This window comes from Phocoena phocoena, chromosome 17, assembly GCF_963924675.1.
Source record: "Phocoena phocoena chromosome 17, mPhoPho1.1, whole genome shotgun sequence".
Taxonomy (NCBI): Eukaryota; Metazoa; Chordata; class Mammalia; order Artiodactyla; family Phocoenidae; genus Phocoena; species Phocoena phocoena.
Genome location: NC_089235.1, coordinates 71840503 through 71865504, shown reverse-complemented (window position 1 = coordinate 71865504; position 25002 = coordinate 71840503). Strand labels below are relative to the sequence as shown.

General features: G+C 37.4%; 1 protein-coding gene across 3 annotated transcripts in view; it reads right to left on the bottom strand.

Moving 5' to 3' along the window:
* Window positions 1-25002, bottom strand: part of EFR3A (EFR3 homolog A) — a 59320-nt gene that overhangs the window by 3019 nt on the left and 31299 nt on the right. Inside the window, exons 14-23 of one of the 3 annotated variants that reach the window (XM_065895084.1) lie at window positions 21928-22089; window positions 21159-21290; window positions 19893-19960; window positions 18798-18925; window positions 10019-10107; window positions 8253-8260; window positions 6436-6479; window positions 4776-4778; window positions 2632-2735; window positions 2063-2112 (exon numbers count right to left, since the gene is read on the bottom strand). In XM_065895084.1, coding sequence (XP_065751156.1) covers window positions 2063-2112; window positions 2632-2735; window positions 4776-4778; window positions 6436-6479; window positions 8253-8260; window positions 10019-10107; window positions 18798-18925; window positions 19893-19960; window positions 21159-21290; window positions 21928-22089 — 788 coding nt within the window. Of the gene's footprint in view, window positions 1-2062; window positions 2113-2631; window positions 2736-4775; window positions 4779-6435; window positions 6485-8252; window positions 8261-10015; window positions 10108-17752; window positions 17804-18797; window positions 18926-19892; window positions 19961-21158; window positions 21291-21927; window positions 22090-25002 lie in introns of all 3 variants that reach the window. The other 2 variants (XM_065895083.1, XM_065895086.1) reach the window with 2 other exon arrangements.

Genomic DNA, 25002 nt, shown 5'->3' with positions numbered 1-25002 from the left:
AAACTTATTCTAAAATATTAAATCCATATAGTTATGATAGTGTGATTAAATGTAACATGGTGGCCTCTAGCAACATTTCTTTTAAGAACATGAGTTATGGATTTGAATTTTGATTATTTCTACTCACTAGCTGGATAAACTTCAGCTAGTTACTTTATTTCTCTAAGCCTCAGTGTCTTTACCTGGGGTGGGGGGGAAAGGATCTACCTAACTTTTCAGGACTGTGGGGAGGATTAGTAAAAACAACAGATATAAAGCAGCAGATATTTACTGTTACAATTAACAGGCATCAAAGAAGCTGTGGACAGGGAGTGTTGCCTGCCATTCCAGTTCTGCAAGATCAAGCCATCAGCCACTGCAGTCACCTACAATGGTGCGCCCTGAGGGGAATTCAGGATGGAGAAAAACAGGGAGCATTCTGTTCTTTGGATACTGGCCCTTGACAGTTAAGATGCATATCTAAGGAATAATTTCAATGAACCCAGGTCCTTGCACCTTCCCATGCATAGAAAAGCACTAAAATCATCAACCTCAGATGTCTGCTCTTTGTGATTAGCAGTGATCTTTTGATGTTTGACTACAAGGTTTTCTCCAGCCAAAAACTCCTATATACCCTGGCTCCTCCCTTACCTCTTCCGGGCAGTTCCTCAAAGCTACCTGAGAGGCTGTCTCCCGGGCTATAGTCCTCAGCAAGGTCCCCGAATAAAACTTAACTCTCAACTTTTAGGTTGTGCATAAATGCCCGCACCCAGCAATTTTCTCTGAATCTAAGGTATAGGGTATATTGCGTATTTTAGTCTGATTCTCTGTTCTGAACTTTTATAAATGAGTGATTCTCAACTTAGTCGGGGGGGGGCAGTATTGGTGGTAAATGCCTAGAATAAGATGTTAAAGTGATGAAAACATGCTTTGCGTATGAAGGCAGAAAAAAGGCTGGGGAAAAAAAAGCAACTGATCTCGAGCATCTACCTGTTTATTCTGTTTATAAGGATACATACAGGGTTTGAAGCAAAACAGATTTAGTTAATCAAGTTGAAAATATAAAAGATACGGCAATGGAAAAAAAAATTTCAGAAGCACAATTTCTGTCTATGGCTCCTTTACTGTGCCACATTATACACAGACCAGTCTCCACACCGAAGTCAATATAAGAATATGCAGAGGTTCTTTCCTTAGGTGGAACCTGGAGTTTTTCTCTCCCTCTGTCATGTGCTTCATTACTTAACAACCAAATGACACAGAAAAACCGGTATTAGATACCTTATGTTTCTGGAGCATAAGATACAATCGTTCAATGGTATCCACAGGGGATTGGTTCCTGGACCCTCCACACAGACCAAAATCCTTGGATGCTCAAGTCCCTGATATAAAATGGAGCACTACTGGCATATAACCTACACACATCCTCCCTTATACTTTACATCGTATCTAGATTATTTATAATATCTAATACAATGTAAATGCTATGTAAATAGTTGTCAGCATGCAGCAAATTCAAGTTTTACTTTTTGGAACTTTCTGGGAATTTTTTTTTCCCCAAATATTTTTGACCCACAGTTGGTTGAATTTGCGAATGCAGAACCTGCGGGTATGGAGGGCCAACTGTAACTAATAACAGGACACAAATACACATGACTTAGGAAAACTCAAGTAAAATTTAATAATTCAAGTGAGCCATCTGCATAGGTAGAATCATTATTGCCCTGGAAAGAACTATGAGGTTGAACCATATAAAACTGTAGTTTTTACAGGTCACAATGGTTAAATCTGAGAAATTACCTTTTTAAACATATCATTAGAATAAGAGTCTTCCAATTACTCAAATGTCCTTATAGGACCATTTTAAAGGAATAAATGATCTAAAAAGGAAAGCTAGAAGCCCCCTGGACAAGAAATGGTATCAGACAATCCAGTAAACAGAAAAACCACTGAGACAGAGACCTGTATGATCTTGTGTTTACCCTAAATGAAAAGCACAATTACTTAAAAAGCCACAAATTTATAAGGATCTAATGGTTTCTATTTTGCTGCTTTATTGCTCTTGTAGTACCAAAACTCTTACCGTATGGTGAGTTCCAATATTTGAGCAAGTCTGTCATGAAGGAAATTTGCCTACAAAGGAGAAAAAAAAAATGTTAAGAACAGATCTCTTATTTTCCGAATACCCATATGTAATAATACAAGTGTGATTTAAAGGACAGAGCATAACTCTAACTATTAAACTGATGGTACAGAATGCTTTAATGTTTTGGTTTTATCTGTCTCATACACTGGCATTTAATGTAAAGTTTCTTTTATTCCTCTCCTAGTCTCACTGGTAAAAACAAAATCGATAGACACACAAAATACCTATAGCAAAATCATAGAAAACCACTGCAAAAACAGTTTCAAAGCAGTAACAATCGTTAACATTTAATTTGGGATCTGCCATTCCCATCAGCTGACATTACACAAAAAAATTATTTAGGCTTCACAGCTATGTCTTCAGCTTTCAGTCCCTATCAAATCCACTGCCTTGTGGATTCTGTTGATCTGCCTGAAGCTTGGAATCTACCTACCAATTACCAGGACAGCGTCCACGAAGTCAAACCCCACCCCCGCCCCCGCCCCCTCCACCATGTGTTCACTTACTTTGGACTCACACTGTGCTGCTATTTCTTCAAAAGGTGCTTTCTGGAATCTCTCTATCACTAGACGCCTCTTTTCCTTTTCCTGTTCTTCCATTCCACTGGTATCTACATAAATGTTTAAAAAGACCCATTAAAAGGAATACGAAAATTTCATAGAACCTTGCCAATGACCATAAGAGCAAATGATCTATAAATAAAAAATAAGGGTGATTTATAGGACTACTTGTATAGGGAAAAAAGCAAAAGGTGTGATATCCCTGAAGTGTCTTAGTTAAGGCTAAAAAGCCCAGATATAAAAAAATTTAAAAACTACACAGCACAAAACCCTTTCTCATAAGACTACCTTTGTCTTTCTTACCAAATAAAAGCAGAAGCATGACAACTTCCTACAAGTTCAACAACTTCAAGGCCCTTCCTGAAGGATGATTCTTTTATTAATAATCATGCCCTTGCACATATGAGGTACTAAATTAAAAGTCTGCTAAACTTGATAGTGAATGGTGTGACTGAAATATAGATAGGGGCGTGCGGAACCATATTGTTTTAGCCTCTTCCATTTATCTTCCACAATTTGAAAAGGGATTTTTTAAATCTTAAGATGACGTGTGGTCTGGCCAAAGTTTGTGAGATAATAAAATAATAAATGTCTGTCATTCTGATACATATAATAACTATGTCTATTTGCTTAAGAATCTGAAAAGAAGGCTAATTAATGGCTTATTTATTGATGGTCTACAGTAACAACTCAGTAACTCTTCAGCTTTTTTATTTTTCCTGGTCAAGAATTTCATAAGATGAAACACAATCTGTTCAAGGTTCTTCAAAAACAAAGCTTCCCTTCAGGTAGACAAACTGTAACAATTAGCTAGTTTTAAAAAATGGATATATCAGGTACAAACGAAATAGGTTTATTTTCCCCCCTCTGAAATTGTGGCAGGTTAAGAAAGTTGTCGAATTTATGTACTTTTTCTGAATGACTATAATACAGAATTATGATCACATCTCTCATGTTCACTAGATTAGGGTCACAAGCTCAAATGTGCCAGAGGCTAGGCAGGAAACATAAATGTTTTAAAAGCAGTAAGAAAAACAGGACTTGGGCAAGCTGAGCATATATCCCTGGTCTTTATTCAAATCCAATTTCTGAAAATACTTCTTCTACCTAAATTTGGCCTGCAGGCAGCAAGTTTCTTTTCCATGCATTAAGTCCAGTAGTTCTCAAACTTTTTGTTTCAAGACTCCTTTATACTCTGAAAAATTATCAAGAAAGCCAAATTGCTTTATGTATTACATTTGATATTTTCCATATTACAATATAAAAATGAGAGACTTAAAAAATAGTCATTAAATGCATTAAAGAAATGAAACCACTATATGTTAACATAAATAATTGTTTCATGAAAAAATAACGACATTTTCTAAAATGAAAAGATTTAGTGAAGAGAATGGCATTGTTTTCTATTTTTGCAAATCTCTTTAATGTCTGACTTAATAGAAGCAGTTGGATTCTACATGCAGATGCCTTCAATCCACTGCAATATGTTATTTTGGTTGAAGTATATAAAGAAAAACTAAACTCACACAGGTATCGACTGGGAAAGAGTAATTCAATAAATAGCCTTTTCACAGAATTGTAGCTATTTCTTCTTGGACACTACAACAAAACATGACAAACTGTAGTTTCTTAAAAGTTAGTTGCAATATGGAATTTGAAACCTTATTAATGAACTTTTTGTAATTGGTTATATTAACATCTATTGGTCTGTTCTACAGTTTGAACAGAGCTTTACTCATGTATGGTTTTGTAACATCATGCAAGGTCATTTGGAATATTGCTCCACTGATTTATGCAGACCCTCTAAATGTAGACATATTTCACTGTAAAATACTCTTTAAATTCACATTTGTTAGTTATTATCACTGATCTCATTAGAAAAGTCTTTAAATAAATATTGGGGAACTGTCAAACTTGCACTGGCAGACATAAGCTTCAAAACTCTAATTTTGTTAAAAAGTGCTAATTTTATCACTGGGAGCAAATACCGTCAGGGTGGTTTTTTTCTCTTGAAGTGACAGCTTCCCTTCAAATACCACAGGTTTTCTGTCTTTTTTTTTTAAAGTAAAAGTGACATTCCTTAAAAAAACCAACTAGTTCTGCTTGCAAGTAAAAGCAATCAAAGAAGTGCTTTATATGTGCTCCCCAAAGGCATGTATTCATGGGATGAGATTAATAAAATTAATCATTTATACTGATTCTTCAAAGGCATTCTTAAGAGAAATCTTGCCTTTTAAAAATAACGGGTGGGCTTCTCTGGTGGCGCAGTGGTTGAGAGACCGCCTGCCGATGCGGGGGATGCGGGTTCATGTCCCGGTCCGGGAAGATCACACATGCTGCGGAGCGGCTGGGCCCAGTGAGCCGTGGCCGCTGAGCCTGCGCGTCCGGAGCCTGTGCTCCGCAATGGGAGGCGCCACAACAGTGAGAGGCTCGCGTACCGCAAATAAATAAATAAATAAATAAATAACTGGGGATGTGTGGTGCTGAAGAATTCAATGACCACTAGTACAGTTTGACGCCACTGCCTTCATTCACGTTAATCCATGCAGTAAAAAGGCAAACAATATCTTAGTATTGTGCTGAATGTACTTTTTGATTTGAAGGATCCCTTGGAAGAGCCTTCCCCAAAGCTCCAGGGGTCCAAAGACATACTTTTGAGAACCACTGTCAGACTGTAAGTTCCTCAACATGTCTTATTAATTTTTAAATGTCTCACAGTATCTTGTACACAATGGGTGTTCAAAAATTGCTTATTAAATTCAATTAATTTTATTTTGGCAAATTTGATATTACAATAAGAAAAAAAAATCCTCTAATGGATTAAGCTGAAAAAGGTCAGATTTTATTTCATGTATGATGGGTACTAGAGCGCTTCACTTCCCTCGTTAATGATTTTCTTATTCTAATATTTCTTACAAATTGAGAGCCAATTTCCACTCTGTATCGTGACAGTCAGTTTCCACCCTGCATTGCTTTACCAATTAGAAATGACTTGAGATCGAGGCATCATGAGCTTCGCAGGAATTTATATTAATACTTAATTGAAGGAATCATTTAAAAATGTTTAAAAGAGGCAAATTATATAAGGTAAAATTTATTTCCATAAAGGCTACAGGAGAAAAAAAAATCAGAGTACTATTTTACGCAAACATAAGTGAAAAGACTAGAGTCAGTCAGACCTGGGTATGAAATTTGTCTCCAGTATTTACTAGCTCTGTGATCTCACGAGAGTTGCTCATTTCTCTGCCTCAGTGTCCTCACTGATAAAATAGCAAGGATTAATGTGACTCTACTGTACCTGCTGACAATTTCAGCCAGCTCCTTTCTCTTACCCCATTAGAAACACGCTTCGAATCACACTGCTGTATGCCTACTAAAAATCATTCTATGTAATTCTCTCAGAATTATTCACCTGCCCATCTCCTATAAAAGGAAATACATTCACTATTTCTCATAAATTCACTCAGCCTCAACGTTGGCCACCAAATAAGGGCAGCATTCAAATACATGGTGATATGCTTTCATAATTCTAGAGAAGTCAGTCTACAGAGAGGAAAATAATTATCTATGACAAGACAGGACAATTACAAAAGCCTAAAGAACATAAGCTAATAAATTGATTATATATTTATATAGAAATCGACAGTATATACACTTGCCATGTTGCCTCTGTTAATTCTGGCATTTAAACAAGTACTAAGATCTAGATAAGCTAGAAAATACTAGGAGAGTTAACAAGCAAAATCTCACCAATTGCTTTCTTTAACGCCTCAAAGGTGATTTCTTCAGTGTTACTAACCTAGAGGAAAGTGATTTTAAGTAAAATAAAGAGTTAGGAACGGTCAATATAAATGATACCTGCACCTAGTTACAAGTAATCTAAGAACTTTGACAAATACTTTCTTTTCTTTGTGTTGGCTGGATTTGTGGTCACACTCAACAGTATCAAGTAATCTCCATGTTTTCACTGGATTTAACAATGGCTACCACAGTGGTTCCCCAAAGAAGTCTACAGATTGATGTTAGGCTGGCAGAATTAGCAACCTTTACGGCAACCCAACCAATATTCAAGGCAGAGATTATATATAAATGCAGCTTCAGCTATGTAATAAATGAAAACTAAATATTCTATACTCTTTATAATTTTGGTACCACATACAGGTTAAAAATCAAAGATGAAATAATCTAAAACTTTAAGTGCAAAAGTCTTAAAGCAAAAAGTCACTACTTTGGGAAGTGTTCAATGAGTACTGTTAACCAACACTTAAAAGTAATTATATTCTGGATCTCTTAAGGTCAACCACCAAGTCTCATTCTCCAGAAACTCCCTTTAACTTGAAGTTTTCAAATCTCGCTTGCTTTGAGACATGTAAAAGGTGTGAAATCAAGTGCTTACATAAGAAGTCAGTAATACTTTTTGTGGCACTAGCACATTTTCAGAAGGAATAATATATCCAGTTACTATAGTATCTCTGAATAAAAGTTAAGAAATGATATATGAGTACTTGCCTTGGACTCTGGTCATCCCTAATTTTAGCTCATGAGCTTCTTTTTGCTAAGCCTAAGGCAGCAAGACTAGTGAAAGCAAAAGACTTCATGCTTTGCATCTTAGCTCTCTGTACAAAGGATTTAGCTGGAAATCAAAGCAGCAAGAGTTCCACTACCTCAGTTTTTCTACTGAGGGCTCATATTTCTAGTTGAAGTCAGATTAAACTTGGGAATCTTCAGTTGCTTTGTTCTAGATATTTGGAGCAGATATATAAGATTAGGCTCTGGCTGGTCAATTATTTGTACCTAGAAGCAATCTAGTACTTCAAAGTTGTTCTTACAACTGGTTAAGAGCTTTAGACTTTTGAGAAACAACTATAGTATAGGAGAAAGAACATAGGAGAAGCTAGAAGGCCAGAATTCTTATTACGGAGAATTTTTACTTATTACCTGTTCAATCCTGGATAAGTGAAAAGCTAGAGTACTTTATCTAATAACTCTTCTCTGTTTGTTGTTTTCCTTAATTTGGATAATGAGGATGCATTTGCCCAGCATCAAAGAATCATGCCTATGGTGCTTTATTCTATTAGTCAAGCTGATGATTTAATTTCAGGAGGCAGAGACGCCACTGAAATAAATAAATGTTTTAGCCATTTATCTTCTTGAATACCTGAATTTAATTTAGGTATCTTTATACATATATAGTGCAATTTTTAGGAGAAGTTCACTAAATGATCCATGGTGGGCTAAAATTTGAATTGCAAATGTTAGAACTCACATACCTCAGAAATGGACCAGGCATTTTAATAGACCATAGTAATAAGCTGAGTTATATCCAGGGAAAACAAAAGTTTTCCTATGATCTCCATCTAAACAACATGACAAGCTCTAAAAGCAGGTATCAAATATACTTGAGGACGAAGTGGGATTATGTATATACAATTTCAAGTAATTTTGATGAAATTACGGGCAATTTTTCAAATGAGCAATTTTTAAATTTGATTCATTGTTAGCAAATATACTTATTCTTAGTTTGATATTTGGTTACACCACTAACTGGTGAATACCTAACTGATGACACTTTCTCCTGTCCACACAATGAAATTAGTTAGTTTTAGCCTAGAAGGTACTGTTATTCTGTCTTCTGGTGTTTCAACGACCATTCCTAATACACAAAATCAGATACCATAACGGTAAATGAGTTTGAAACTCCAATGTGCTCAAGTAAATCTTATATACTAAACTGTATTTAACTTTTCAAATACTCAGGGTGAGGCATATTTGACTTAGGATTTATAGTTATAGCAAAGATAAAACAAAAGGATCTTTAATAAGTTAACAAATGTATTAATGAACTTTTCATGTAGAATTCATGCTCAAGAGTCTTCCTCCTATATTGTCTTCATGCAAATGTTTCTTCAGTTCATTTTATCAAAATAGACTGATTCTTTGCAATCGTTTAAAGTGCTATATATGTATTTTTAAAAGAAATAAAAATGGTTAACAAAAGGCAAATGGGAAAAATACCAGTCAATAAAATAGAATGCACTCTTGACAAGTATAAACTAAGGCTCTGGATGAATTTCTTCCCTCAAAAGGTAATAGCAGCAAATTCATAATCACTGAAAGATACAGCTAGCAAGAGATCCTTCTTGCTAGTAAGGAGTGTAAAAATTAAAATGGCTTTGAAGAGGTGAAATTTAGGGAAGATCATTTTTCCTGAGTCTTAAACTGGTAAGAAACTCTAAACCAACCTTAAAGCCCCAAGTTCCAAAATGAACACTAACTGCCTATTCCAAGTACTCTGATGCTCTGCAGATAATTCGTTGATAAAACTGATAAATTTTATATAACAGGGAGTTAAAAGCATGAAAGATATAAATTAATTGGCTGTACCCTGGCCACCAAATAATTTTAATTCCTGAAGACAAATTAACTGACAGGGATTGGAAGCAGGAGGTAGAAAGGAGGCTGAGAAAGCATGAATTCAGACAACTTCCTTCCTCTTTTCTTACATGGATATTCTTTTAGTTATTTACATTGTACCAATGAGAAATAATGAAATACCTAGGAAGGCAAACAATGGATAAACCACAAGGAGGAAGCTGACGTGACATGCTGGCACACTGGAATTTTTACTTGACTATCAAAAAACGCTCTGCTGATTTGTGTGGATAAGTCCTAGAGAACACTGGCTGCTTTTTCTTCCTATAACTCAGTTGGGTACACTCTTGTGCTCTATTGAAACAGGAGGAGAACATTAAATCTATGATGTTTCAAATAACTCCTTAAAGAGTACACAGGTCACTGATACAGCTTAACCTATGTTAAATTCATTATACTTACTATCCAAAAAGATTAAAAAATTTCTCTCATAGGTGAAAGTTTGAAACTTTCTAAAAGTAGTGAGCATTTGGCTTCACATGACAGTGTATATAATTCCATTTATTCTCACAACTTATGTTGCATAAATCTTTAAAAATAAATAGGATTAGAGGGCCTATTTATTTAATAACAGGCCTTGTGTAGCATTTCTTACTTATTAAAAAAACATACTTAGTTCTGTCTTATGGTTCCTTTTACTACAATGTGAAATCTAGTGATATCATAACACACAATATTAAGTTTATATATATTTATAGGTACATGAAATGAGTTCAGTAAAATAAATTATAAATAAGTTCAAGGCTAAATCAGATTAACTTCTACTAACAATTTTGTTGATTTAGGGATAAATGAGAGTTGTATTTGATCCTGTTTAAAAGTGTGGAGGGGCAAAAAGTTCTTTTAAATTGATGTCTATCTCAAGACAGTACTTCATCATAAACTTTCAGCAACTTACCACATCATCTGAAGGATTGCTGTTGGGTAAGATATCCACCTGAATGGATACGGTGTCCACAATACTTTTCCTCCTAGAAAGTCGATCTTCATCTAAAATTTAAAAAAATTTCCCCCATTATTTGCTAGTTAGAATGACATGTCATTTATAAACTACATCTATTTCAGATTTTAAAATTTCAGAAAATTAAGACAGTTTGCCTTTTTTGCTCTCACTAAATATATAAAACAGTGTGCTCTCAGACTTTTATATTTCATGAAGCAGATTAAAAAAATAAAATTGATGGGTGAACTCAGTTTAATACAGCTGACCCTTGAACAACATGGAGGTTAGAGGTGCTGACACCTGCACAGTCGAAAATCAGCACAGCATTTTACAGTTGGCCCTCCACATCTCCAGTTCAAATTTCCCAATTCTCCATTAACCAATTCTATTTGACATGTTCTAAACCCAATTTTAACATCTCTAATAAACCTCCTTTACCTCCACAATGCCATATTTATTTTTCAAGAGCGCCATCATTGAAAAATCTTTATCTTTTCTTACCTAGATCTGAGGATAGCTTACTAGCTGGTCTAATACAACACTCCCTCCTATACTACCAGTAGAGTTGTTCTAAAATAAATCTTTTTCACACTGAACTGTAATTTTAAAATAAATCCAGGGACTCCCCTGGTGGCGCAGTGGTTGAGAATCCTCCTGCCAATGTAGGGTACACGGGGTCGAGCCCTGGTCCGGGAAGATCCCACATGCCGAAGAGCAACTAAGCCCAGGTGCTACAACTACTGAGCCTGCGCTCTAGAGCCCGCGAGCCACAACTACTGAAGCCGCATACCTAGAGCCCATGCTCTGCAACCGCAATGAGAAGCCCGCGCACTACAACGAAGAATAGCCCCCGCTCGACATAACTAAAGAAAGCCCGCGTACAGCAATGAAGACCCAATGCAGCCAAAAATAAATAAATAAATAAATAAATTAATTAATTAAAAAACAACAAAAAAACAAATCCAGCCCACTGAGTAATGCTGAGCTTCGCAAGTTTTTCCACATATATATAATTATAATACATGTAAGGCATATGGAGATAAAAGGAAGAGGCTGCTTGCACTGCAAGCTGACTACCCCAGGCCCGACCCAGCTACCTGAAGAACTAAGGAGATAAATATCCAGACACACCTGTAAAGCTCCCAATAACAACTGGGAAGCTCAGGTCTAGAATCTTAGTCGAACAGCACAGTCAGTCACTTCATAATCTGGCAACACTCCATCTTCCTAATCTCATTTTGTATATAGAGTTGACTCTTGGACAACATGGGGGCTTGGGGCACTGACCCCTGCACAGTCAAGAATCTGCATTATAACTTTAGTCGGCCCTCCATATCCATGTTCTGCATTCACAGATTCAACCAACTGAAGATCACATAGTACTGCAGTAGGTATTTACTGAAAATTATCTGTGTATAAGTAGACCCGTGCAGTTCAAACCCGTGTTGTTAAAGGATCAACTGTACTGTGATTTTTATCCTTCTGAAGGGGTGAATAATGAACTAAAAGAAGGCCGACATAAAGAAACTAGCTTCTTTCTTACTGACTACTCCTCTACTCCAAGGTAGCCTTCCATGGCAGTAATTAATGCTGTTGATCAAATACAGCAATTTACTCTCTTTCTGGGACATAGTAGGATTGCAATTCCTGGCCTCTTTGTGGTCAGGAGGGACTGTGTAACTAGCTCTGGCCAGTAAAGTATGAGTAACATTTCAGATCGCGGCGATCCCGTCAGCTTGGGTTCCAGAATACGGATGACATGAAGTTATGCACAGTTAGTTGGAGCGATGAGCACATCTTCACTGGTTTAAACTACTAAGAACCTGTGACTGTTCTCACAGCACAACTTAGCCAGGGTTTCTTAGCCTTGGCACTAGTGGCATTTTGGCCCAGGTAATTCTTGCCAAGGGGACTGTTCTGTGCCTCACTGGATGTTCGGCAGCATCCCTGACCTCTACCCACCGGATGCCAGTAGGCCTGCCCCAGTGGTGATAACTAAAAATGTCCCTAGGGTTGACAAATGTTCCGTGGGATGGGCAAAATCACCCACAGTTGAGAACCACTGACCCCGTCTATCCTGACTGATAACAGACCTTTCTAGAATTTTCCCTCTATGCCACCATGAGCTTCTTAAACACTAACCACATCACTCTTCCAAGCAACTCTACCCATTGCTTGATGAAGTAAAAAGGCATCTGGGTTCTCCAGTCAGATCTTGCCAACAGTAACTTCAGAGCTGCTCCCTTATTTATCTCGTGTTTAAGGCAAATGTGCCTATTCTCCAACCTCTGAGCAGGCTTTGGCACATCTGCTTTACACACTTTTCTACAAACAGAAACTCCTGCTGGAAGCCCTTTATTACCTGCCCTTTCTTATGTCCTCCCCACTGTAAAGACTCTTATCTTTCAAGCCCTGGTTAAACATTACATCGCTTCCTTAAAATCTTAAATATCACTCTAATTATTTTTACTTATCCCCCTTTCTTCTAGCTACAGAAATTTCCTTTCAGTTATGACTGATCTTTCCTTGTCACTCTTCAATCATCATCACCCTTTAGTCATCTAGTGGGCCTTGAAGTACAGACATATGAATTAATGTCTCATGTCCCCAAGTATACAAGAAATTCAGGGGCAGACTCTGTGTCTGCATCTAGCACACACTAGTTACTCAGGTTCTGCTGGGTGAAGGCTGGAGGAACACAGACCTATATCTGTGACAAGTTATTACCTATCGTTGTTCTACAGTTTTCAGGCTGGAAATATTATATCTCCTGCATAGGGCCATTACTGAGGTAGCCTAGATACTGAACTTTTTCTACTTTTTCTTCATGATCATTTGCACTAATATAAATCACCAAAGCTAACGACCAAACATCAGTGGAACTGCCACAAAATAGTATGTGGTCATCACTGCTGACCTGCTTTTTTACCCTCTAATCACACCAATTTTCAATGTCTTACCAGAATTCAAAAGGAGGAATAAATAACAGCCTGCTTCCCACCCACACAAGATTTTCTAGGTTAATATACAAAGGCTGATGGGCTGCAGAGAAAAGTCAAACTGAAGCCTAAGACAAAACTAAAAAGGAAAGGAGAAGTACAGAGGCAGGAGAGGGATTACTGAGTGACAAAAATCAACAAGAACAGAAGGGAAGTATAATGAGCAGAGATTAGGGAAGAAAATGAAATTCAGTGGGAAACTCTAATACTATATTCTCAGAAAGTTCTTTCTTTTGACCTATAGAGCAACCTGCTTGTAGGTGACAGAAAAAGCCCAGATACAACTATCATCAGATATCTCGTACATCTACACAAAAGTAAGCTTTCCAAAATAGAGCTTACCAAAGATAACTCTCCTGTTTCCACGGGCCGCCCACATGGGTTCCTGACCTGCCTTTCAAAGTCTGCTGAAATGCAGCATCACTGCAGCCTCTGTGGACCGCACTGTCCTGCCAGTTAGAGAACTACCCTGTCACCATCTCAGTGTCTGACGTACGCACCCCCTCGGGAGGCCCCTGCTTCCCTTCCTGAAGTTGGTTTGGGGTAGTCCCAGACACTACTCTCTATGCCCTTTCATTTCCCCATCCCTTCTCCCTCTCCGCTTCCTATAATCTGCCGTTCACAATGGTAATCACTGTTTCTTCTTTTTGTTTTTAATTAGAACCTGGGTTTTAGAAGTAATACTTAGAGAGAGCGAGGCCTAACGTCCTTCAGCGATATTTTGCTGCCACCTGGTGTATCTGTGTGTAATGTATATAACTGCATTCAGATGGCTAAAGAACAGAGAAAACAGTCTGAATACAAGTATAACACAGAACCACATTAAATTATTCAATATAATTTTCTATGGCTATGTAAAAAATAAGAGGTAGGAACTTACTTAACTGTATATAATAAATCATAAATGTAATTAGGGCTACTATACCATTCAGATTCAATGAAAAAGCTAACTGGGGCAAAATGAAATTTCACAGATAATTTATCTTCACGAAATTTAAAATGTCAGTTTAATGCTGATACTACTTATACAGATATACTTTTTTGGTCTTATAGAAAAACACAAAATTCCATCTAGAGCTAATGCATATTTATAAAATAAAAAGAACCTAAAAAACCACTGTCACCATGAATACAAAGTCAGTGTAGGGCTTCCCTGGTGGCGCAGTGGTTGGGAGTCCGCCTGCCGATGCAGGGGACGCGGGTTCGTGCCCCGGTCCAGGAGGATCCCACATGCCGCGGAGCGGCTGGGCCTGTGAGCCATGGCCGCCGGGCCTGCGCGTCCGGAGCCTGTGCTTCGCAATGGGAGAGGCCACAGCAGTGAGAGGCCCGCGTAACGAAAAAAAAAACAAGTGTAATATTAAGAGACAATCTTTTATTTCTAAAACAAGCTTTAAAACAAAACCTCTACAAGGAGAGATGGGATATATACATGAAAATACTTTTATAAGCAGATATTTGTTGGAAAATAATGGAGGTTTTGATAAAGCAGATAAAGACATCCACGTGTTATAAGTGCTTTTAATCAATAAAACAAATTAACAAAATTCAAAATGCCAACTGGAAGATTAAGACATTAATAAATACTAATACCATTCTTATATTGATATGGCATTTTGTAGTTTTTATAAGCACTTTCATGTATATATCCCATTTGAGCGAAATGGCTTCAGGGCTATGGTCCTCGCTTCACATGAGGATATGGGGTCACTGAGAGATTAAGGGGTTATGCCCAAGGCCACATAGCGAGGGTAGAACAAAGCCATTCTATTCTCTCTTCACGTCTTCACTTTGAGAAGTCATCTTTCCTGAAAGCTCTTGCAAAATTCCCTATACTGCTAATTTCAAAATTCTCATCATAACCTCTAATCTCTCACACAAAACGTAGTCCTGACCCCTACCATACCTGGATGCTCCACTGTCCAAGACACTCAACAAAAGGCTGAGCTCCAAAACTACCCCTTCTTCCCTATTCATTTCTGTTAATAAAAAGTCCATCCTTCTATCACCCAAGATTCAAAACTACTTACAGACAGTTACATTTGAAATGCATACTTCTTTCTTTCTTCACTTAAACCCAGTCACACCACCCGTCCCTCCTAAAACAGAAACAACAAAAAGCAAGCAAATGAAGCAGCAAACAAGCTCTTCCTCCTGGTGCTGTACCAAGCACCCAAATGTCCGTGGTAGAGCCCTAGACAAAATCTTTGCCTTTCTCCCTGTGCCCCCGTATCACTCAACTGCTTATAGATTCTCTCTTGCAGTGTTCTAGAGTCCACTCACTTTCCTGTATTCGCACTGGGACCTCCTTAGTACAGGTCACTGCCATCTCTCCTGGAGATTACTGAAGAGTATTCTAAATGGTTGTCCCGTCTTCAGTTTGCTAAACTACAACCAGGTAACATTTCTAAATGCAACTCTTATCATGCCATCCTGTTTAAAATCATTTAATGACTCCCCATTGCTTTTAGGATAGTTCAAACTATTTAACCCGGTTTTACAATTCCCAACCCTACTCTTCCAATTCACTCCAAGCAGACTAACTTTATACTAATTCCTTGAAGAATCATGTTCTTGCCTACCTCCATTCCTCCACATATGCTATTATTTCTGCATGAAACACAGTTCACTTGCCTAACACCTGCTTCAGGCTCATCATAGGGACTTTTTCCTCTGGAAGACATCCGTTTCACCAAACCTGGACCAAACACTCTCCTAGGTGCTGCCTGAGGACCCCAAACCTCTCTGATCATAGCCTTTAAGGCATATTGCAACTGTCCTGTTAGACAAATTGTATAATGAATTAACTTCTTTCCTATGCATCTCGAATAAAACTGGTGAAGTGCCATCTTGGGAGAACTGAGAAAAACGTCACTCAAAATCATCTTCTAAGGGCTTCCCTGGTGGCACAGTGGTTGAGAGTCCGCCTGCCGATGCAGGAGACACGAGTTCATGCCCCGGTCCGGGAAGATCCCATATGCCGCGGAGCGGCTGGGCCTGTGAGCCATGGCCACTGAGCCTGCACATCTGGAGCCTGTGCTCCGCAATGGGAGAGGCCACAACAGTGAGAGGCCCACGTACCGCAAAAAAAAAAAAAGTCATCTTCTGTGTTTTGTGGTCCAGATGAGGAACCCATTAGGAATGACTATAAGTCTTGTGAAAGCAGAAACCTCTGTCTTGTTCATTTTTGCTTCTGTTTGCATAGCAGCTGGCACACTGCAAATACTCATTAAGTACTGTACCCCCTCATAGAGGAGCATTTAGCATACACCTAGACATACGCTATTAACTCAAATTATAGGTTGATTTGAGATAAAAGGAAAATGCAATACTCAGCTAACATTTATTGAACACTTACTATATGTCAGTCACCAACAGTTCAGTAAGCTTTAGGCAGACCATTCTTCTTTCTTTAGAACCAGTTACCATTATATTTCAATCCTTTGTCTGTCTTCTCCACCACATTTTTTTTTTTTTTTTTTGCGGTACGCGGGCCTCTCACTGTTGTGGCCTCTCCCGTTGCGGAGCACAGGCTCCGGAAGCGCAGGCTCAGCGGCCATGGCTCACGGGCCCAGCCGCTCCGCGGCATGTGGGATCTTCCAGGACCAGGGCACGAACCCATGTCCCCTGCATCGGCAGGCGGACTCAACCACTGCGCCACCAGGGAAGCCCTCTCCTCCAGATTTCAATCCTTGAGGATAGGGACTGAATCTTAACATCTTTCCACCCCCCAAAGTCAGAAAAGTGCTTGATATATATAGTAGACTCTCAGTAAAGGTTTGTGGAATACATAAAAAAATAAACCTGGATCAATATGGATGACTGAACAATCTTTGAGCACACAGTTGGCAAAAATCAATTTATTAAGCACCTAACTGAACAGGCAAGGCAGTTAATTCTAGTGGTTTCAGTCTCACTATCCTCATTTGTAAACAAAGACAGTGCTACCTTCCTCACCAAACTATGTTACAGATTAACTGAGAACATGAATACAAAGTGCTTATCACAGTGACTGGCATACAGTCCGCGCATAATGAACGGCGGCTGTATTTTGATGATGATGATGGGGGCATATGCATGATACACAACAAACTATTTTGTTATTTTCTTTTGATATATTGTTCTTAAATCCCTTATTTTTAAAAATGAATACCTGATGGTTATACAGCAAAAAGAAACTTTAATAACTGATTGATTATCCCATAAAGTATCACTGTATCTTCTGACTCTTTCTGCATTAAGGCAGGACACACATGCCACGGACTGGTTCTAAACTATCAAAATCTTTATAAATCAGAAAAACCTTATTTATACTAGGGATTTCTGTGCAGTTATGTAACTAAGTATATGCTGAAATACTCAGAATTCTCCTAGTCACTGATAGGGAGACATTAAGAAAGAGAATATATCATTTTCAGGGGTGGGAGGAAATGGGAAGAGCAAACCACTTGTTAAAGAAAGTACCATAATTTTCATTAAAAATTGTTTACAGTTAAAGGAATAGGGTAAAAGGAAATAACAAGGGGTGAAAATAAACTACAGCTATGGGGAAGGTAGAGCAAAATAATAACTGAACTCACAACTATATAAAATATACAGGCCACTGGCTCCATTTTCTAGAAGGCAGACTGTATTAAGCTATTTTCCTAGAGGACAGGTGAGGGAAAGGGCAAGCCAAACTGACACTTCGATTTACCTTTGTACTTGTGCCTGGGTTTATAAGGTTTTTTGCCGGAAGGAAAGAGAGCTAAATCCAAGTTATAAGAATGAAATAGTTTAAAAGTCTGTTTTAAAAATTCTTTTAAATTACAAAGCTCTACTCATGTTTTATTCTTAGCACTTTTATTTCCCCAAGGAACTCATGAGGAATAGAATTTCCTATACTATGGAATTTAAAAGAAAATGCAAAATCTTTCATTAACATCTCAGACTATTATAAACAACTATCATTGTAATAAATGTATATATTTTGGATCCACATTATAAAAAGATAGCTATTCCCAAAGACTGTGTTACTTCCAGTGATTAATCCAGAAAACTACCTAACTGAAATCAAACAGTTCTCTTATAGAACAGAGGTATCCCCAAAGGAAGAACTAGTTTTTCTCCCAAATTTAATATTTATACAGTCATCAGATGAAAGTGAAGGTATAAGATAAAAATTCTTTGATTTTAGTTTTCAAAGTAAAAACTGAGTGCAAGACACCATGCAGTTTTGCCTTGAAACAAAACAGAATTATCTCAGGCAATGAAAAGAACAGAAGGAAATACATAATGCAGAGGGAAACATATTCTTAACTTAAAAAGTTTGCAGATTTGTTTACATAGCAAATAGTCTGTAGTCTTTCAAATGACAAAAATTACCTAATTCATTAAGGTCAATAGTCACAAATCACTAACTAAACAACTTTCACCAATTTCCCTAAGTTAAACACAATATTGCTTAAAGAGTAAAGATCTCACTTTGCTTCTCTGTTTAAAGGATATTATTATTCAGTATAGTATCAATAATATATGAAGTATAATAACGATAATCACTTGAGGATTCAATATGCTCATGATAAAATCATATACATGTTTTTAGAGATTTACTAAATGTTTTCAAGAGCAAAATTTTTAAATAGAAGTAAACTCTCTTAAGCTAGTAAGTATACAAACATAATTAACCTTCTAACTGGGCTAAGAGAAAAATTGCTGACACATAATCACTAGAGTAAGAGTTCTAATTACCTTCCTCTTACCTGTTACTTGTGGTACGTACGGTACTGACAATCTCTCAACACTATAGCCACTGCCACCTAGTGACTCTGCAATCTTGTTGGTCAAAAAGTACAAATTTTTGTCATGCTTCTCTAAAGATTTTGGAAGCCTGTCAAGTTGATCAAAAAAGAAGTCATTTAGTATTATTTAAATTACTGAGCAAAAATAAGTTAACATATAAACATTTTAGATCAAGGCCTAAGTATAAATGCAACTTAAACTGTAATTAGTAATAGAAAAATCAGTGTATTTTCGGTGGCTAATTTGAGCTCTTTAAAAACATATGGTTATGTGGACCCATATATGAAGCATTCTGCTGCTTCTTTCCCCAGTAATGTCCCAACGGTGAAGTCAGCCTTACATGATTCCACTGGTATTCACACATTAAATGATGAAGAGGACTAAATTCAGCTTTAACTTTCATGCTAATTAAAAATCTACTGAGAGAAGAAAATAAAAATGGAGCCCCCTGACTGTTAATGAAGAAGATATTACCCAACTAAGTGATAGGAAGCACCTGGCTAAGACCTACGATTTCAATTTCCTTTCAAACTGCTTAATATTATCTTATGTGCATGCTTTCAATATTAAACTGGTTTTAGAGCCCAAAAGTTTGAATAAACTATTTTTCATATGTATTTTTTTGTTTGGACAGCAAGAAAAAAATTCAGGGTATAACACTGATTTTCCGTAATACATTGTTTCTCCTACAGCTTTATTAATATTGTTGTCTATTACTGAGAATCTTGAACAGGATATTGTATTCTCTTAAAGGAGTGTTCACTTATATATCAGAACATGCTATATTTAAGAGATATACTTCCATATTAAAAAAAGGTAAGATACATTTTTTCATCAAAGATTGATTCCATGTGTTCATGAGTCTACATTTATACTTTACAAGAACTTTTATAGCAAGAGAAACAAGTTAGATGAATTAAATGACAGAAACATAAAACGATGAATATTTTAAAACACCAGAAAATTATTCTAACAGTAGTTTATTCCTTTGTAATTATCACTGATTGGTTTTCCAAGTCAGTGCCCCTTCCTTAAAATGTAAAGAATTAACATACATGCACTTATCTCTGAAAATATGCTCTGGTAGAAAATAAGGGGCTTCCATAGTTCGAATTTCAATAACCTGAAAAATATTCAAAAACAAAATAAAATAAAAATCAGAAACCTCACTCCTCAGGACCCTGCCACAAAAGTTTGGAAAACTAAAAATACAGAAACAGAATCTAAACATTTATACGAAATACCATCATTTTATTTTGGAATTTAAGCTACATTTAGAGCCCAAAAGCAGAGTTCATTTTGTTTTCACATTTATTATTTTAAAAAGTCAGCAAGCAGGTAACAAAATCATGATAGTAAAATAATACAGGTTGTAAAAAAAAAAAAAGAGGATACATTACATTTGATTAAACCTACTACAGAGGGATTAGAAGCTGTACTTTCTCAAATGCCCTATGTGGGAAATGCCTTCACAAACGCCAGGCCCTCGCTGTCCCGGCTCCTCTGCACCACCTTCTGCAGCACGGGCAGGTGGTCTCAGCGCTCTTGTGAAGTCTGGCTCCTCCACTCACCTGGGAGCCACTTAGAGGGGGACCCTGTTTTCATAGCATTTGTATCTCTAATGGCAGATGTCAAATATTCACTCAAACATTTGTTTAATGAATGAATGAGTTTTACTTCTTAGAATGTTCTAAAAACCGACATTTTAGCAAGGACTGAGAGATGTGCTTCCAATTTCATAAAAATGAGGTTCTCCCTGAAAGATGTTTTTAAAGAATAAAAACTACAGTGGACTTTTTCTGCCAGGTAAGTTAGGAGCTCTGAAATGTATACTAAATCATGCCAGTAACTATTTAATGAGTCACTGCTGAGAAAGCTAAATACAGTTGAATGACACAGGACAAATCTCTGAGAGGCATATTAATTATTCAACTTTTCAGATCTAACTCAAGTAGATTCGTTTAAAACAATAACAACAAAAACAGTATAATTAAAGAAATATTAGATACTAAGATTCATAATGGTTTAAAAGGAAAACAATTATATAAGAAATCACATGAAGTATTTTAGAAGAAAATCATATATTCTACTCAACCATTACACAGAAAAATTCTAATACAACAACAGGCATCAAAGAAAACATAACACTAGTCAGAGTTAGAGCTGTAGTGTCGATTTTGTCACTATTGAAAAAGTCATGCATACTTTTATGGCATTATCTTAATAATTTGGTACATAGTCATCAAAACTAATCATCACTGGAAGAAAATCCGCCACTTTTGTATAAAAATCAAATTCGAGGGCTTTTCTAAATACATTACCTTGCTAACATGCTGGCAAAACGCAGGGACAGCTATCATCTGACTTACAAAGTTGAGGTATGCAGCAACCAGCGCCATGATTCCACAACGATGGAACATTGACAAATTATCCTCATTGATAATCGCACTGTCCTTTAATAAAAAACCAAAAAACAAACACTGACAGATCAAGGTCTTACGCTTCATTAGCATTTTGTCTATGATTATACTAAAAAACTGCAGGTAGTCTGGAATGCTAACAAAAATGTCCCCTTATAAGAAGCTTTTTTAAAAAAAAATACTAAAAAGAGAATAAATGCCCATTTATAAGAGACTTAAATCTCTCAATTCAAACAGCTCTTTAGGAAAGCCTTTCCTAAAGGGAACGTGGGCGTGGGCAGAATATATATAAGATATATAAAAATAAATATATATATTCTCATTGCATACTGTCCTGTGATTGCGTAACATTTAAACTCCAATTAAACAACTACATATATGTAATTCTTATTATTTAATGACCATCTTCCTCACTAGGATGGGCACAGGGACCATGCTGTCTTTTTCATCACATTACTCCTGCGGCCTTGAACAACAGTTAGCACACAGTCAATACTCAACATTTGTTAAAAGAATAAATGAATGGGATCATAGCCTTGAGTATTTTAGATTTAAAACTAGACATCTCACTTAAAAAACTCATGTCCTTGGATAAAGGCAATAATATTTTAAAGATGGTGTCTAATTCATGAAAGAATCCTTTCTTCAAGGAAAGGTTATGAAAACATACCTGTAAAGCAATGGCTAATCGAATGAGATCAATAACCACTTCTTCATTGGCCAATTCAATAGTTATAAGGGCAAGAGAAGTATAAAGTAGCTCATAGTTTTTCTGAACATTGTCTTCCTCTTTACAGCCCAAATATATGTGCCGATATAGTTGTTGCCCATTCTGAAAAGGGGAATGACAGAGGAAAAAGATAATTTTGCTTAAAATGTAGCAAGGCAGATTTTACATGCATATATAACCTCTTAAAACGTAGCTATCTTATTACATAACTTAACATGGAAGAGAGTTAGGCTGATAACCAGAGGGTCAAATTATATTCCAATTATTAACATCAATAACTACACCAATATATAACTACAAACTAATATTGGAGTTGAGGACAAACTTAAGTAAAAACAGCAAGTAAGAAATAGTTCCAGTTGTAAACAATGAAAATGTTTTTAATGCTAATTTGAAAAGACAAGCAAATTATAGACTGATTTGAGAAAAACTGAAACGAACGGCAGAATTACGGGAGCTTTGGCAATGATAAGAACATTCGGCTGAGAGGAAATGGACTCAGGCTTTCCCGCCTTAGGGAACAACCTCCTGTGAGGTGAGTTAAGAGCTGTCCAGGGAAGAGCATCTCCAGGTTCTGCTACACTTTTGTCTGAAGTGACGATGGCACATCTATAAGCCCATCTGTAGGGGAGAGGTTACAGACACACCCCAGGGACTGCGAGAGGGTGCCCTGTAAACCAAACTAATCTAAATATATTAATAAAGAATATAAAAGCCTTGCTGTCTAAAGCATTCCTGGGTATAGGTCTAACTGCCAAGTGAGAGCTAACAGAAATAAGAGAGTTTTTCCCATTTCAAGTTACTATGTGGTAATCAACTCAACGTGTTGCATTGGTTCTCAACACAAACTGTAAGCCACAATCACTGGGAAATGGAAGGACCACCACGCTTCCTCCCCACTAGTCACCACTGCCCACCCCGATCCGATTTAACCCGTCAGTGGTGAAGCCCAGGCATCGGTGTTTTTAAAGCATAAAGCTCCCCCGGTGATCGTAACGTGCAGCCAGCGTGAGGCCTGCTCATTCCCACGGGGAGGGGCTTGAGCTTAACACCCCAAGCTCAAGTTTCTGTTTCTCAGAAGGTTCATCTGCTTCCTCACTTTAGGAGAACGAAATGAGCAACAGCAGCACAGTCTCTGGAAGCCAGCCTGTCTTTAAAGGTATGCATTTTGCTCTGTCCTCTACTTAACATGCACGTGGACCTACCCAGGTGAGGGTGGCCATAGTCCTCCAGCTGCGCCAGTGACTGGTTAAATAAGTCTGTTCAGGTCTGTGGTTCAGTATTAGCAAGTGGGGGGATTTTTGGCTACAGATACAGAGCTATGTATGCTCTCCTAACAGATTCCTCTTTATTTCTGAAGCTGACATTTTGGTTTCCATCTTTCTGAACCCAGAGTTTGTCTCTCTCTCAAAAGATTCTATACTCTGGTGTATAACAGTCTATGTATTGGGCCCTCTCCAATCCTTTTCTTTCTCTTTTTTAACATCTTTATTGGAGTATAATTGCTTTACAATGTTGTGTTAGTTTCTGCCTTATAACAAAGTGAATCAGTTATACATATACATATGTCCCCATATCTCTTCCCCCTTGCGTCTCCCTCCCTCCCCCCCTCCTTATCCCACCCCTCTAGGTGGTCACAGAGCACCAAGCTGATCTCCCTGGGCTATGTGGCTGCTTCCCACTAGCTATCTATTTTACGTTTGGTAGTGTATATATGTCCATGCCTCTCTCTCGCTTTGTCACAGCTTACCCTTCCCCCTCCCCGTATCTTCAAGTCCATTCTCTAGTAGGTCTGTGTCTTTATTCCCTTCTCGCCCCTAGGTTCTTCATGACCTCCAATCCTATTCTTAAATCTGACGTTCCTAAACGTCATTAACAACCATTAAAGCAGTGCTTACACACATGGGAGTTTAAACTTCAGGTTCCTTAGTAATTCAAGTTTATTTTTAAAAAATTACCTACTACATACCTACCATATTAGATAAAATTAAGATCTAACATTGCATATTATAATATTATAGTGCAAATAGACATAATGACTGCAAAAAGTGGTTTGGCATTGTCTATTAAATTTGAAGAATGCATAACTTATTACTCAGCAATTTCTCTCCTACAGGCATCAGAGAAATGAGAGTTATATATAGCACAATACATGGACAAGAATGTTTATAGCCGTACTGGTCATAACAAACCCAAACTGCAAACAATTCATATGTCCACCAACAGAATGGGTAACTTGTGGTATATTCATGTCATAAAATACTATAAAGCTACACATGTGAATGAATTTCACCAAAATAAAGCTAAATGAAAGAAAGAAAACATAAAAGAATATATAAGGTATGCTTCCTTTCACACAAAATACAAAAACTGATAAAACGACACTGTACTGTTCAGGGATATACTGATATACTTAGGTGGCAAAACTGTAGGGAAAAAAAGCAAGGAATAATATTCATGAAAGCAAGAACAGTGATTACCTCTTGGGGAGAAGATGGAGTTGTAAACAAGATGGGCATGTGGGATGCTTTTAGCTGTACTGTTGTTCACTTAAAAGTAATTAAAATAATAATGCCTATATATTTTACATTTCATAATAAGAAGTACTTTTTTTTTTTTTTTTGCGGTACGCGGGCCTCTCACTGTTGTGGCCTCTCCCGTTGCGGAGCACAGCCTCCGGACGCGCAGGCCCGGCGGCTATGGCTCACGGGCCCAGCCGTTCCACGGCATGTGGGATCTTCCTGGACCGGGGCATGAACCCATGTCCCCTGCATCGGCAGGCGGACTCTCAACCACTGCGCCACCAGGGAAGCCCCAGAAGTACTTTTTTTCTACATAATCCTTAATTGATAAAACACTAACAAGAGCTCTTTCATACAGTGACATTCTGCCAGGAATTTAGCTCTAGGAGAGTAGCCCTGGCAGGTGAGGAAACAGCTGTTTGGAACAGCTGAGTGGAAACAGCTGTTTTCTCTTATCTGGAAATATACCTTCATTAGGACATTAGAGCTGAAA